General features: G+C 28.9%; 1 protein-coding gene across 11 annotated transcripts; it reads right to left on the reverse strand.

Moving 5' to 3' along the window:
* Positions 1–493: 493 nt before the first annotated feature.
* Positions 494–13,920, reverse strand: LOC101510850 (uncharacterized). Of its 11 annotated transcripts, none has more exons than XR_012161267.1 (8): positions 13,732–13,906; positions 12,888–13,178; positions 12,607–12,799; positions 12,416–12,516; positions 12,198–12,326; positions 12,074–12,087; positions 11,017–11,083; positions 494–830 (listed from the first exon to the last, which is right to left on the reverse strand). XR_012161267.1 is itself a non-coding variant. In XM_073363367.1 (8 exons), exons 2-8 carry the CDS (start codon positions 13,068–13,070, stop codon positions 730–732), a joined length of 738 nt encoding a protein of 245 aa, XP_073219468.1. In that variant the 5' UTR covers positions 13,071–13,206; positions 13,732–13,920; the 3' UTR covers positions 494–729. The 11 variants fall into 11 exon arrangements, 10 of the variants coding, with proteins under 10 accessions (XP_073219468.1, XP_073219467.1, XP_073219466.1 ...); XM_073363367.1 differs by having other exon boundaries at positions 494–776; positions 12,074–12,141; positions 12,248–12,326; positions 12,888–13,206; positions 13,732–13,920; XM_073363366.1 differs by having other exon boundaries at positions 494–776; positions 12,074–12,141; positions 12,248–12,326; positions 12,888–13,174; positions 13,732–13,919.
* Between the last annotated feature and the right edge of the window lie 911 nt (positions 13,921–14,831).

Below are 14,831 nucleotides of genomic sequence, written 5' to 3' on the forward strand. Positions count from 1 at the left end.
GTGAAAAATAATCGTTCATGCACTTCGCTTATTTTTATTAGTACTGTGTGTCGTAGTATTCATCATTTCTCTAATAATAATATGTAAACAAGACAAAGATTGAAGTAATGTCCAACTCCTAAAACATACTACCACTACAACATTTTTTTAATTTACGAGAACGTCTTAAAAGTGCTGTTTAAAATATAAAAAAAAAGGTGTTGTATTTTTTTTTAACAAAAGTTTTTTAACCGTTGTTGTTTAAGGTGTCGTCTATTCCTAAAACAATAATTGTGAATATAAACCACACTAAAAAAAAAAACGGTTGTCATTAATATATTAGACATTTTTAAAATTATTCTAGACAATATTTTTTAACTATTGTTGTTTATAATATCTAAAACTTGCGTATACAACATAAATATAATTTGAAAGTTCATTCAAATTAATAAAGATAGAGATATTCCATAAAAAATGACATAGAGTGTGAGTTAAAGAAAAAAGAGATCTTAAATGCAACTTCAATAGCTAATTTATTTGATAAAAGTTATGTAACATCTTTATAGAGAAATTTGAGATCAATTACATCAAATATATATAGTTATAATTTTTTTTATCTAATTAAAAATAAAATATGGTAAGTGTCTGACAATTCAATTCACCACTGCATGTCCTGCCATGCTCTGAGCATATCGATGTGCTTCGAGCATATTGATGCACTTGATAACTTGCTTATAGCATTTAGAGCCACTACTTTGTCTTGCCATCTATAACTGGGGAACTACAATTGAGGAAACCTTTAATATGATATTAGACAATCTATAAAGATGCTTCTACACTTCAAACACAACCTAGGAAAAATATTACACAATGTTAAGAATAAAAAGGAAAATAAAATAACTTAAAACAAACTCATAATTTAATTTTTAAATAAAATTGTAAATACATTTATAAGTACACTTGTATATAGAATAGAATAAGTTGACGTCGCTCATCCCTACATAAAATAAAATAATTCAACAATATTCTAAATTCAACTTGCTCATAACATACTCATAAAGGAAAAGATTTTAGTTATTGCAAATCATAATTTTTATATAGAAAAACATCTCCAAACGAACAGTAGTACTGGTCAAAATAGAAATTTGGAAGGAAAAGCCAAAATACAAAGTAGATGATAACTGCAAACTATACTTGACCATGACAGCATAACAATTTGGTACACCAACGTCATGCAAACTAAGATTTGATGTCACATTATTTTAGAAACCAAAGTCCAATAACATTTACAACAGACAACAAATGGATTTTATTGTCTTTGTAAGAGTGTAATATTTATATTTTTTGCATTGAGCTAAAATTGAAATGCAGAGAAAGGAGAATCATCAAGTTGTTATATTAATTTGAAACAATGAAAGGTAACTCAATTTTGAAGACAATAAAAAACCACTAATGATCAAGCAAATATTGATGGATCTTAATTGCAAATTCAAGTCCTTATTGGTTTGCACAAATGTAATCCTTTTTAGAATAAAAAAAGTGATAAAAAAAGTTTTAAAGTTATAAATTCAACAAGCTATATCAAGTACTTTAAGATGACATCTCAAGCACAATTGTTCAATCATATAGATGCACATAACGTAGTTACTAACGGTTGTTTGTATCTCATTGCTCTCTACCTGTTTGTGTTAATTTCAATATGAATCTTTTGTTTTTTTTGGGAGATTTCAGTGGTGATCACTGATCATGTCTTCGAATAATATTTTGACTCAAATTGATATGACTACACTTGAATGAAATACCTGTCTTTTAATTAATTGATTTTTATGTTATTTGCACTTTGGGTGGTGTTGTGCCTCTGCTCTGATAAAATAAAACATCAAATCTCTTAAGAAGTTCAGGACTACAACTACAACCATATTGTATATGTAACATGACATTTTGTTGTGAATGGCATGCATATTTGGAAATTACATGATGAATCTCATTTATAGTTAAGCTCTCATTGAACTCCTTATGTTTTTTTTAATTCTAATATGTTGTTTCTTCAATTCTATCATGTAAATATGCATACAATCTATACAGTTTGTACTCAAAATTTGGAATGAGAAAGACAATATACTTGAATCACTATTTTTTGGCCTCTTATTTGTTCACTGATTTTGCTTACGTACAGTTGAAATTTATTAAAATTTTAAAAACATGATGTTATGTTAACAAATTCAATGCAACTTAAATACCTCGTGCCTTATTTTTTCTTCTCTATCTCCGACTATCTTTCCACAAAATATTTGAATTTACTAAAATATGAATGGATTAAAAATCAAACACATAGATAGTGATGTCTGATTTTTGAACAATTAATGTAACAAAAGAATTCTTCATGCTCTGAGATTCACAAGGAAGTCAATAAAAAAGGTGAATATGAATGAAAAGTAATTACATTATAGTACTACTTTTAATTATTTATAATTTCTTCTAACTTATTAAGAGTCTTACTTTATAATTATCCTAAGCTAAACTTTTTCATGACATATGAGTAATACATGAGTGAAATAACTCTATACTTTTTAATTCCCTATGCTTAAGTAAAGGCCTAAAGGCCAAAAATCTTAAACTATCAATAATCCTCCTACTCGAAGCTTGCAAGAAAGTCTAGAATATGTGGCTTATCTTTTTAACCAAAAAGATCTGGTATTTGTTTTGTTAATTTAATGATTGTTGTTTTATAGAAACATGCGTAGAATAGTAATGGTGCATGTTTTGAAGAAATTACAGGCAAAGGTGTGTGGTTATAAAGATTGCAATGCTTTTTTGTCCAACAATATGTTATGTTCTTTCTAATAAATGTCAGCATTGTTTTTCCTTTCTACTAATCAATAGGGCCAAGATGACTATTTATGTGACTTCCATTTCCTTACTTTTAATTAAAAAATATATTGAATATGAATAATTGCTTTCTATAAGTTGATTTCCTTACTTTTTTTTTAGTTTGGTTGAAAAGGTTTAAAATCATTGAAAAGGTTTAAAATCACATATTTATGCCAACTCGAGAATATGGCATTATAGTCAATTCTATTTTATTGGTTAAAGTTAGGATCACTGAGTTGTCATAATTTATGTTATCAAACAAAGATTAATAAGATGTCCTTCCACTCAATCTCACTCTCAAATAATATTACCTGAGTGTCCTACTTTTATGGAGTCAGTAGCAAGTCGTTGGCTAGAGAGCAACCAACTGAAGGAATAAACCTTTTTAGACTTAGTTGGAGGTCGAGGAGCGACCTTGCACTATGAGTGATTTTTTTTTTGTTTGCAGTTTTAATAATTGTTATTATTTATTTAATAAATTAAAAATAATTAAATAATAATAATATAATAAATTAATAAATAATAATAATAATTATTATTATTAAAAATGATTATAATTAAAATTAAAAATAATACATTATATTATAAATTTTAAAAAATACATTAAAAAAGAAAAAAAGTTATATAATAACATGAAACAAAATACAATAAATTAACTAATAAAAATATATAGAGAAAAAAACATCAAATTTATAGTATTGAAGTCCACTAAAATGATTTTCAATTCCACTTAGGATGTCGTCGAACTCGTCTCTTTGAACGAGTTTGAGGGGTACTATTGTTGTTATAGGGTTGATTGAGATGTCGACTGCACATAAAGATATGAAGGCGGTTGCAAACGGAGATCACACAGATATTGTTCGACATATATAAATAATTTGGTGTGCTGTCTAAACCAAATCATGTGCTAGATGAGTTCAACGACATCCTAGATAAATAGTATAAATTTGATGTTTTTTTCTCTATATATTTTTGTTAGTTAATTTATTTTTTCTTTTTTAATGTATTTTTTTTTAAAAATTTATAATGTAATTTACTATTTTTAATTTTAATTATAATTAATTTTAATTATTATTATTATTATTAATGTATTATTTATTATTATTTTATTTTATTATTTTTAATCATTAAATGATATAATAATTATTAAAACGGCCAAATAAAAAAAATACTCCTGGTGCAAGGTCGCTCCCTGAACGAGCTACCTCCAACTTCCTTCAACTGGTCGTTCCCGGGACCAACTACTTTATATTCAACTGCTTTCTTCACATTTTTGTCATTAGAAATTTGCATTTGAAGTAAATCTATAAAATATGTGTGAAAGGACTTGCATCTTACTCTAAGGTTTGACTTGATAAGGTGATATTTGAAATTGACTCTTTCCTACTAATTTAACTTGACTATCCTATTAAATTTTGTGTTACAATACTCGATTGAATGACTCTTAATTTCTCACAAATTAAAATTCTAAATCAATTGAGTTTTTAAAAAAGGAAACAAGCATGTGCTATAATCACATTTTAATAGGATAATCACATCTTAGATTAACCATCATGACATGAATATTATCCACTTTGAAATGACATAGTCCAATAGTTTTTTTAAAAAAGTCAGGTTCAACAACTAAACCAACAGAAAATTATAAAGAAAATTGTACCCATGCGGAACCTTTTTGACTTTGGTATGGTATTGTTTCCCAAAATATAATATCTATATATACTGTCTTTTTTACTTGTTCGTAAATTTGATGATCTATTTGAAAGAGTGAGTATAATTGTATTAAAAATTATGAACTAGATTGAGATCAGAATATAAAAATTGTTAACCCCTCAAAGAATATAGTGGAAGTGAAGATAAAAAATGTGAAGAAATTTTTTTACTCTATTAAGGTCTTCGAATATTGTTACATTTACCCGTGGAAAATTAGGGAAGGTTATCTCGAGGGAATACTTCAAATAGGGATAGTAAACAAAGTAATTGGAGCATATGCACAAATTCTATTTAAAAAAAAAAGTTATGTCGGATTTACTTATTTGTGATAACTTTTGCCTTTACATTTTGGTTCATAAATTTTATTTATTCTAATTAATTTATCATTTTTGTTTTAAATTAAAAAACATTTTGTTGCTCTAGGTGTAGAGTAAGGTAAAGTTACCTACACATATGTTATAGATTTGCTTCAAATGCAATTTTCAGATAATAAAAAATGTGAAGAAAGCAACATAATAGTATTAAAGGAAGATAATTGAAAAAATTATTCCCCAAAGAAGTAAACGTTGATGAGAACAAAAGTGAGGGTCCAAAAACACCATTTATTCAATTTGTTGGCATTGTCTTCTTTCAAAAGTGATAGAGTCCGACCGAATGTCTAATCCGAGGGAGTATTACCGTGGGCAACTTTGTACAAAATCAAATAGATATGAGCTATTTATTTGTTTCTTTTTATTTTCTAATACCATTGTTAGTGAAAAATTCTATAAAAAACCAATCAAAAAAGAATGCATAATTCTTTTCAATAGTATATTATTGATAAGAATTATACATTCTTCATTCATTTGATTGATTTTTTTTATAGAATTTCAATGTGAATGACAATGGTACTAAAAAAAAATAAATAAATAAAAACCAGTACATAAATAAATAGCTCATACTTAGTTGACCTGTATAGATAAAGAAAGTTGCCCATGAAAATACTCCCGTCAGGTTAGACATTCAGTAATTTGGACTCTCTCCGAAGGAAGACAATGCCACAATGCAACACATTGAAAAAATGGTGTTTTTTTGGACCCTCTATCGCTTTTATTCTCAACATTTACTTCTTTTGGGCAACTTTATGAATTTTCCAATTATCTCCCTTCAACGATTTTAAGTTTTTGACAAACTATTCAGCTGTTTTCTTCACATTTTTGTCATTTGAAATTTGCATTTGAAGTAAATCTATAAAATATGTGTGAAAAGACTTGCATCTTACTCTAAACTTTAAACAATAAAATATTTTTTTATTTAAAACAAAAATAATAAATAAGTAAGAATAAATAAAATTTATGAATCAACGTGTAAAGGCTACAACCATATCTAACATTAAAGATGAAAGCACCACAAACACAAGTAAATTAAGTGAATCCGACCTAACTATCCATTTTTGAAATAGAATTGTGCATAACCTCCAATTACTTTGTTTATTATCCCTAATACAAGTATTTCTTCAAGATAACCCTTCATATTCCACTGTAACAATATTTTCGAAGGCCCTTGATCTAAATGTAGAGTAAAAAAATTTCTTCTTTTGTCTTCCCTTCCATTATATTCTTCAAGGGGTTAACAATTTTTATATTGTCATATTCATTTAGTTCATAATTTTTAATACAATTCTATTCCAATACTCTTTCAAATAGATCATCAAATTTAGATTTATGTACATGTAAAATAGTCTAACAAGTAAAAAAAAGACAACATATATATTATATATTGAAAAACAATATAAGACCAAAGTCAAAAAGTGCATTTATAATACAAACCGAAACAATTTGTAAGGAAATACTAAAAAGGTTCCATAGGGGTACAATTTCTTATTTTAATTTTCTTTATAATTTTGTTTTCTATTGGTTTTGTTGTTGGACCTGACTCTGTCAAAAACTATTGGACTATGTCATTTCAAAGTATTGTGGTCACTTCTAGCTTGATTGTTATGCTCTTTTGGATAATGTTATGCATTTCAATTAGATAATATTCAAGTTGCGGAGTTAATTTAAGATGTGAATATCCTATTAAAACGTGAGCAGAGCAAATGCTTGTCTCTTTTTCAACAAACTCAATTGATTTATAATTTTAATTTGTGAAAAAATAAGAGTGATTCAATCGAGTATAGTAATGCAAAGTTTAGTAACATTTGAGTTTAATTAGTAGGGAATAGCTAATTTCAAATATCACATTATCAAGTCAAAGGTCCCTTGCGATAGTAAACGTTTCATTGTTAATCATTTATGTTTAGCAATAAATTTGCTTAGCTTTCTCTTCTGTCCTTTGATTTATGTATATGCGTTTGTTAAAATGCTGATAAAATGGAGACATCTGACTTGTCAAACTATACAATTACACTTCTTTTAATTGTTATGGATTTATCGCAATTGAAGGTATGGTTTTCTTTTCAAATTGGAATAAGAAATTGCTGAAAAAATTACCAGAGAGAAAGGCAATAAAAAGCGAAATATTTGGTTGGCCACTAACTCTATAACTTCAGCCAAACATATAACATATACTACAAACATCTCAAGTTTTATTAAACTAGTGCATCACATGCGTATAGCACAACTCTTTTGAATAATATTACTTTCCATAAAATATTTCAATTACAAAATGGTTGACATTACTCTATGAGACCTGAAGGTTAAATAATGTTATGAGTTTCCATCATTTATGAAAGATTAGTTGAGGGTGTGTATTAAAAAATTAGATGATTGGAAAAATGTCTTTATGATCAATACATCTTTATTGAAAGAATCTCGACCTAACTTTTACTTCTCATTAGTTGAATCACATGATAAAAAATTGAATTTTGAAGTATCTTCCTTATCTAAAGAAGTTCAAGAAATTTCAGAAGAGTTAGAAACAAATTATGATCCTATATTCATAAAAGTAAGTGTTTCTAAGATAAAATTTATTGATCTATTATGTTTTCTTCAAATTATTATTATAATTTTTATGGGACTAACTAACTACAAAAAATATTCTTCCCAATTTGTTGCTGGAAATCTCAATCTTAAGATAAATAGGAGACTTGTGGCAATTGGCGAGTTACACGAACTAAGTTTCAACATATGTGATTTCAACATTTTAAGGTTATGGAGATCAAATTACAGCTCAAAAGTGTATATGGCCTAATAGATTTACACTTATTTCCTCCTTTCCATTTTATATTATTTTTTACGAAGTCATTTTTTACTGTCTTTTTATGTAAACAAATTGACTGTTAAATTTTAAAAACAGAACATAAGAAAAGCTATATAGCCTGCTTGTTGTAGCATAAGTAGAGGTATCACCTATAATGTGGATAGTTTCTACCATAGTCAAACTCTAATGTAACTATATTTTAGATTGAATGTGATTCTCATTTACTCACAATCAACTGAATTTTAGATTGAATGTGATTCCCATTTACTCACAATCAACTGATTTTGTTTAAAAGGAGGTAAACATATGCTCACGGTCACATCTTTCTCTAACCCTTGACTTTAACTTTGTCTCATTTAGTATTGCATTGGGAATGATATACATGTTTATTTATTATAATAGCATCATTTTTTGTTTTGGCATTGCATTGTTTCCAATTAGTATTTTGTCTTTTTTTTTAGCTTTGTTTCCAATTAGTATTTTGTCTTTTTTTTTTAGCTTTTTACGTTCAAAGAGAAATCATTTGAAAGATTGTTCAAGAGATTTTTATTAATAATTTAGACGATTCATCAAATTCAAAGTATTCTATCAAAACTCTGAAGAAAAAAATAGTGAAAAAAGTTGTTTGTCTGAGTTATAAATCAAGTGACTTTGGAAACAAATTTCTCACTCAATGGAAAGTACTGCATATTGACCTCGAGGTAATATATTCACTTGATTTTCGCTCGCTTGCATTTTCTCTAAAATCAGTTATGATGGTAGTCTTTATACCCTAGTTTATAAGTTTTAAAATTTGTGTTATTTATTATGAAAAGTTGTTATCACAACAAAGTTTTCGCAAGAAATATAAAAGTTACGTACGAAAGCTAATTTAGAACTTCTACGTGCTGTGAAAATTCTACAAGAGCATGCATTTTGTTGCATAAAGTGTACAGTGTTGTTGGATATTATTCTTAATGAGTATTGTGGAGATCTATTAAGATTAAAGATCTCATATGCTAAGTATTTGAATCTTAATAGATCTTCACAATACTCATTAAGAGTAATCTCCAACGATACTATACATTTTGTGCAGCAAAATACTTCAAAATGGTTCCTCTTGTAAAATTTTCATAAAATCTTCTATCTTTAATATTTCTACAAAATTTGTAAAACTTATAAAGGCTACCATCATACATATAGAGAAAATGCAAGCTGAGAGAAAATGAAGTGAATATGATATTCTCTTGTTGGAGATAATAATCTGCCTCATCTTTATTTCCAAGAATTTCAATCTACGGTAAATCACTGAAGTGTTCCCTCGAAATAATTATTCAATATTTTCCAATGAGTGATAAATTTTCGATGCTACTTGATTTATAGCTCAGAATATATATATATGTATACATTTACAAATTTTTTTTCAGAGCTTCAATAAGATGGATTATCTAAATTTTCGAGTGACTTTAATCTCTTTTGACGAGTCTTTCAAATGAGTCATGAGCACTCGTAAAAGGCATATGAAAGAAATATATAAAACAAAAAAGTAAAAAGCATATGAAAGAAATATATATAAAATAAATAAATAAAAGAGGAGAGATACTATATCATTGGAAACAATCAATGCCAAAGCAAGAAATTATGCTATTATAATAAATAAATAAACATACATATCATTTAGAATAATATTATATGCAATAATAAACAAGAGGTTAAAGTCACGGGATTAGTGAGAGATGTGACCATCGGCGAAAGATCTTTACCTCCTTTTAATCTAGAGTTTTGACTATAGTAGGAACTACCCACAACAATATAATAGGTGACTTATGCTCAAGCAAGCAAGGTATATTAGTTTTGCTTAAATGTTTTAATGCTCTATTTTTTTAATAATAACATCCAAGTCTTGATTGTTTACGTAAAAAGACAATAAAAAATGACCACGTAAAAAAAAGTAAAAAATAGAGAGAGAGAAAAGGAAATAAGTGTAAATACATTATATAACCTCAAAATATTTAAATCATAATTGTTCCAACTTACCTCGTGTACCACGAATGTTCTACTTATTTAAAGAGTGAAATTTCCAGTAACATATTGAAAATTAATGTTTTTTGTTATTAGCTAGCCAAGTAAAAATTAGATAAATCTTAACATGAATTTGAAGAAAATATAATAGCTCAATGAACTCTTTATCTTAGAATCACTTACTTACTTTTATGGAATGGAAGTAGGATCATAATTTATTTCTAATTTTTTGAAATTTATTGAACATCCTTAGTTAAAAAAGATACTTCAAAATTTAATTTTGTATCATGTGATACAACTATTGTGTAATTTAAATATTCTTCTATTTAAAATTTGAAGTGCTACATGATATATGCTTCTTTATAAAACCTAAAAAAATAGTAAGCAATCAAAATCATCGTTATAAAATTTATGGAAAGCAATGCAATATTATTCAAGTAATTTTTTCGGCAACTTACTATTCAGATTCGAAAAGAAAATCATACCTTCAATTGAGTCGTGTAGTTCTACCTCTTCTTCTTAGAAGAAGTTTGACAAGTCAGATTTCTCAACTTTATCAGCATTTTAGCAAAACACACCACATACACATATCAAAATTCCTATTAAAATAAATTGAGTCGTGTAGTTTTACCTCTTCCTCTTACAATTTGAATATTGGAGGAACCAATAACTCCATCAATGCGCTCCATGAAAACGCATCACTTGACACTAACAATATTACATTTCAATCTATTGCATTTCAATTTATAATTTTGTTGTTATTTTGAAGTCTTGAATTTCATGAGAAGTGATTTTAGTTCGCTTATGACCTAAAATTATCAGTGTTCACCTATGTACCTTGATCCACAGGCAGACTTTTACAGTATACTGATGTGTACATCCACAAGCCACTGGGACAGCATTAGCCATCGTCGCCACTAGTATTAACTAAATTCCCTAGTGTTTTCCAGTAAAAAGAGACATCCCTCACTAAGATCCACATCATTCAAATAAAAGGGTGCGGAGAGGGGAATCAAATCATTGAAAATTGATGTTACAGCTTAGGCTTGTCATAAAATTCACAAATTTGCAAGATATGGTTAGCACTACCTGACCGGTAAGTTATAAATCTCTCAACTTAACTTAAAATATAAATATTAAAATCCTATATTCACAGGAACAGAAATGTAAGTTTCATCTCAGAAAATCATATCAATTTTGATTTTTTTTAAGAAAAAAAACTCAGTACAAAAGTATATATTGCAAGAGTTAAGTTTGAAAGTTAAAAATGTGTACCTGAGCATACTTGCAACAATGATGCACCCATTTTCTTGAGTGCGCTTTCAGCTTTCATAACTTCGTCCTACCCGAGTTCATCACACAGGAAATTAATAGTTGGATCACAATTTCAAATCCGTAGGAAATTTAAAGAAAAGCCACATAATAATTTTAGAAGACTTGATATGTACTTATAATCTGAAAAAACAAAAAATGATACGACTTTGATCTATAGTCGTTGTATAGTTTCTTACATTAACATCCAACCATACATCAACCACTACTAGGAAGTGTAACTTTTTAATGATGTGCCAGCCAATGATAAAGTAAAAAACTTTGCAGTTTGCACTGATAGTGGATCATTTCCCTGATGAGAATCAAAGCATCTATCCCTTTTTGTTGTTTTCTTCCCTATCCCTTCTATAGAAATATGACATATTTGAAGGAAAACTAGCAACTATGAGAGAAAATGTGGTCCCTCAAAAGAGATAAATTTTTTCTTCAGTATCATTTTTAAATTGAAGAAACAGGACAAGAGACATGTGAATAAGAAAGGATATTTGAATCCTAACCATGGTTCAATACTCAACAGAGGAAATTTCGTATTTTGGGTAAATAAAGGTTTAACAAGTCATTAAATAGGTTTAACAGGTCATTAAATAGGTTTAACAAGTCATTAAATTTCATATTTTTCATATTTTCAAATATACTTTTTATTCAGAGGATAACTATTAGCCTACTCTGTTTTCTCTTTTCTCAACATTATATTCCATGCGCCATATCTACGAGAATTATATAACACAAAAAATAAGTGCAAATTGTATGTGTTTCCCAGTCTATTAAACCATGAAAGAGACTTCAAACTAGAAGCATGCCCATACAGAATACATTTTTGACAAGTGGTTATTCCTATGTTTCAACACAACTCACATAAGTTATCCTTCAAAGTTAACTTCTGTTGTAACTTAATGAACACGAGAAGCTAGTGATTTTCCCAATATATGAATTAAAACATTGAAAAAGACTCAGAATGACACACAAATTATCCACATGGTTAATAAGATCTGTTGCATACCTCAGGATCATGACCTTTGGCAGCAATAAACAATCCACCGACACGAACCAACATAAGACAATACTCAGCTGGAAAATAAATAACGAGAAGCAAACACCAAAAGAGAAACAAACAAATCACTTACTCTCATTATAGCAGGAAAGTATTAAATTATCATTAAGTCTCCAATAGTACCTAATATTCTGGTCTCCGCAACTGCCCTGGCTACTGGAATGTCAAACTTCTCTCTGAAGCAAAGATTCTCCCCCAAACTCTGTCCTGTGTCCATTTACATTTTAACAAACACATTGGATACACAAACCAAAATTCTTATTAAAATAAATTGAGTCAATGTACTTCTACCTGTGCTCTTCCTCTTAGCATTTGAATATTGGAGGAACCAATAACACCAACAACGAAAACGCATAGCTTATTCATAGACTCTAACAAGTTTATATCCCAATCTATTGCATTAAATCACACGTCACAATCGAACCATAAACACAATTTCGGTTGGGAAATGCAAAAACATTATAATTACAGATAAAACTCACCTGGTCGAGCAATGGCTAAAATTACTCCTGGAAGACCTGCACGGGTTCCGATGTCGACGAGTTTGAGCTTGTCTATGGAAGTGCTGCAGTGACTGCGATGCGAATCGCTTAACGGAGGCAAAATCGCAAGGGAGTCTTCCACGTGTCTTTCCATGACTTCGTTCACTTCTTTAACTGCAGTTAGGTTCATACGCTGCGATTGCAATTACAGAATGTGAGTGTTAAAGGAAGTTGAGTGTTATTGTTGTTGTTCGTGCGAGAGAGAGGAACTGAATATATACCTTGTTCCATTGAAGAAGTGTGTCGACGTAGAGATTAATTTGGATTTTCTGGCGGAAGGTTACGGTTACGAAATGGGAGAAATTGGATGTGGATTTATATTGACAAAGCGTTATTGATTTTCGTGGCGTAAGGTGTTTGTAGAAAGTCCACCGAGAAAACTGAAAGTTGAAAAGTACTACCATTTCCCTGACTCACACAGCGCGCTTTACCGTTATCTCGTACTAAACTCGATTACTAGTCTTGTGTTGATAGCTGTTTGTACTCAACAGAATGAAAGGTCCAAACACTGCCTACAATGGAATGGATTCAGCGAAGATACTGAAACAAAATTATAAGGCGGAAAAATAAAAAGTAGTATATTTACCAAGAGTAAAAACAAAAACAAAAAAATTTCAAAGCTAAAAATAATAATGAAATAACAGTTAGTTTCATCCGTGCTATCAACTTTTAGGTAAAAATGCTTATAAAAATTTTAAGTGCATAGACTACATGCCTTTAATGACATAATATATGGTATTTTATTAATAATAATGGGGAATAAATTGATTGAAACCCAAAAGAAAAAACTTACCAATCTTGTTATTGACTGTGAAAGAGTTGCATTACACTTATTTGTATTTATTGTAAGTTGAATATTGTCAGGTTTATTGTTGACCAAAGAAACGGAATAAGGAGAAGGGGAAGATGTGAGTTTTTATGAAGATGTGGGTTTCTATAAGTTGATTTCATTACGTTTTTTTTTTTAGAGTTTGGTTGAAAAGGTTTAAAATCACATATAGGGTTTAGGGTACAATTTTGGTTGTGAAATGCAAATACATTATTCTAATTACAGATCAAACTCACCTAGCAATGGCTAAAACTACTCCTGGAAGATCTGCACCGATTCCAGCGTCGACGAGTTTGAGCTTAGCGATGAAAGTACTACCATCTCCCTCTCGAGCTCACTCCGGACGTTTTCACGTTATCTCGCACTCAACTCAACTACTTGTCTACAATAGAATGGATTATAAGCACTTTTTCCCTGGATGGGCTTATGACAGATAAGGAGCTGCTATCCACAGGCCCATTAATTATGAGTCCGGGTTTTTATATACATTTTTGTCCAATAAAAAACCCGTTTGATGGCCAACAGAAACTTGTAAATTTCTAAATCTTTATATAAGAGCAATAAAAATTGGGCGTCCGTGGACCGTGTCATAGAAACATTCTTTCTCTTTTATATTTTTGCGAATCCTGTATAATTAATTATATATTAAAGTAAATGAATATTGTTAAAATATAATAATACAGAGTTGAAAATTTCTACGATAAATTAATAAATTTTGATATTATTAAAATTAAATCATCAATAGTTGAATAATATTTTATTTATATATCAAAACTTTTAATTTAATTAATTTTAATAAATACTATATAATGCATAAATGGATATATCAAAAAGAATTATAATATTGATAAACCCTCCATTTTTCACTGTACCTTATAACTTGTCAATAGAGTTATAGGTGAATCTAATGATGATGGTGATAAAAGAGATATTCAGTGGCTGTCATGGGAGAAATTGACCCTGGACAAACATAATGGTAGAAAATGACATTTGGCCTAATTCTCCATGAAACATTTTCCTAACCAAATGTCAGTAAAATTATAAAATCGTCAAAAAAGATTTGGGTCTGACTAATTAATCACTGTGCTCTTCATATTTTGACTATGTTTTGTGCCAAAAATATTTAAATCTCTAGAAAATATTTTTAACTTTTATTCCAGAAGTTACACTTTTCCCTTAAACTCATTTGGTTTGCCACACATTTTCCTCCGTTCATAAGACAAGAAAGTGGAAGAAAAGGCTGGCTCATGCGTGACTACTGACTTTATCAGAGTCAAACATAAAGTCATAAGTAAAAGTTTGATGAGTTGTTTTCCAAAACTATTTTTGTCCTCTA

This window comes from Cicer arietinum, chromosome 7 (assembly GCF_000331145.2).
Source record: "Cicer arietinum cultivar CDC Frontier isolate Library 1 chromosome 7, Cicar.CDCFrontier_v2.0, whole genome shotgun sequence".
NCBI classification, from domain to species: domain Eukaryota; kingdom Viridiplantae; phylum Streptophyta; class Magnoliopsida; order Fabales; family Fabaceae; genus Cicer; species Cicer arietinum.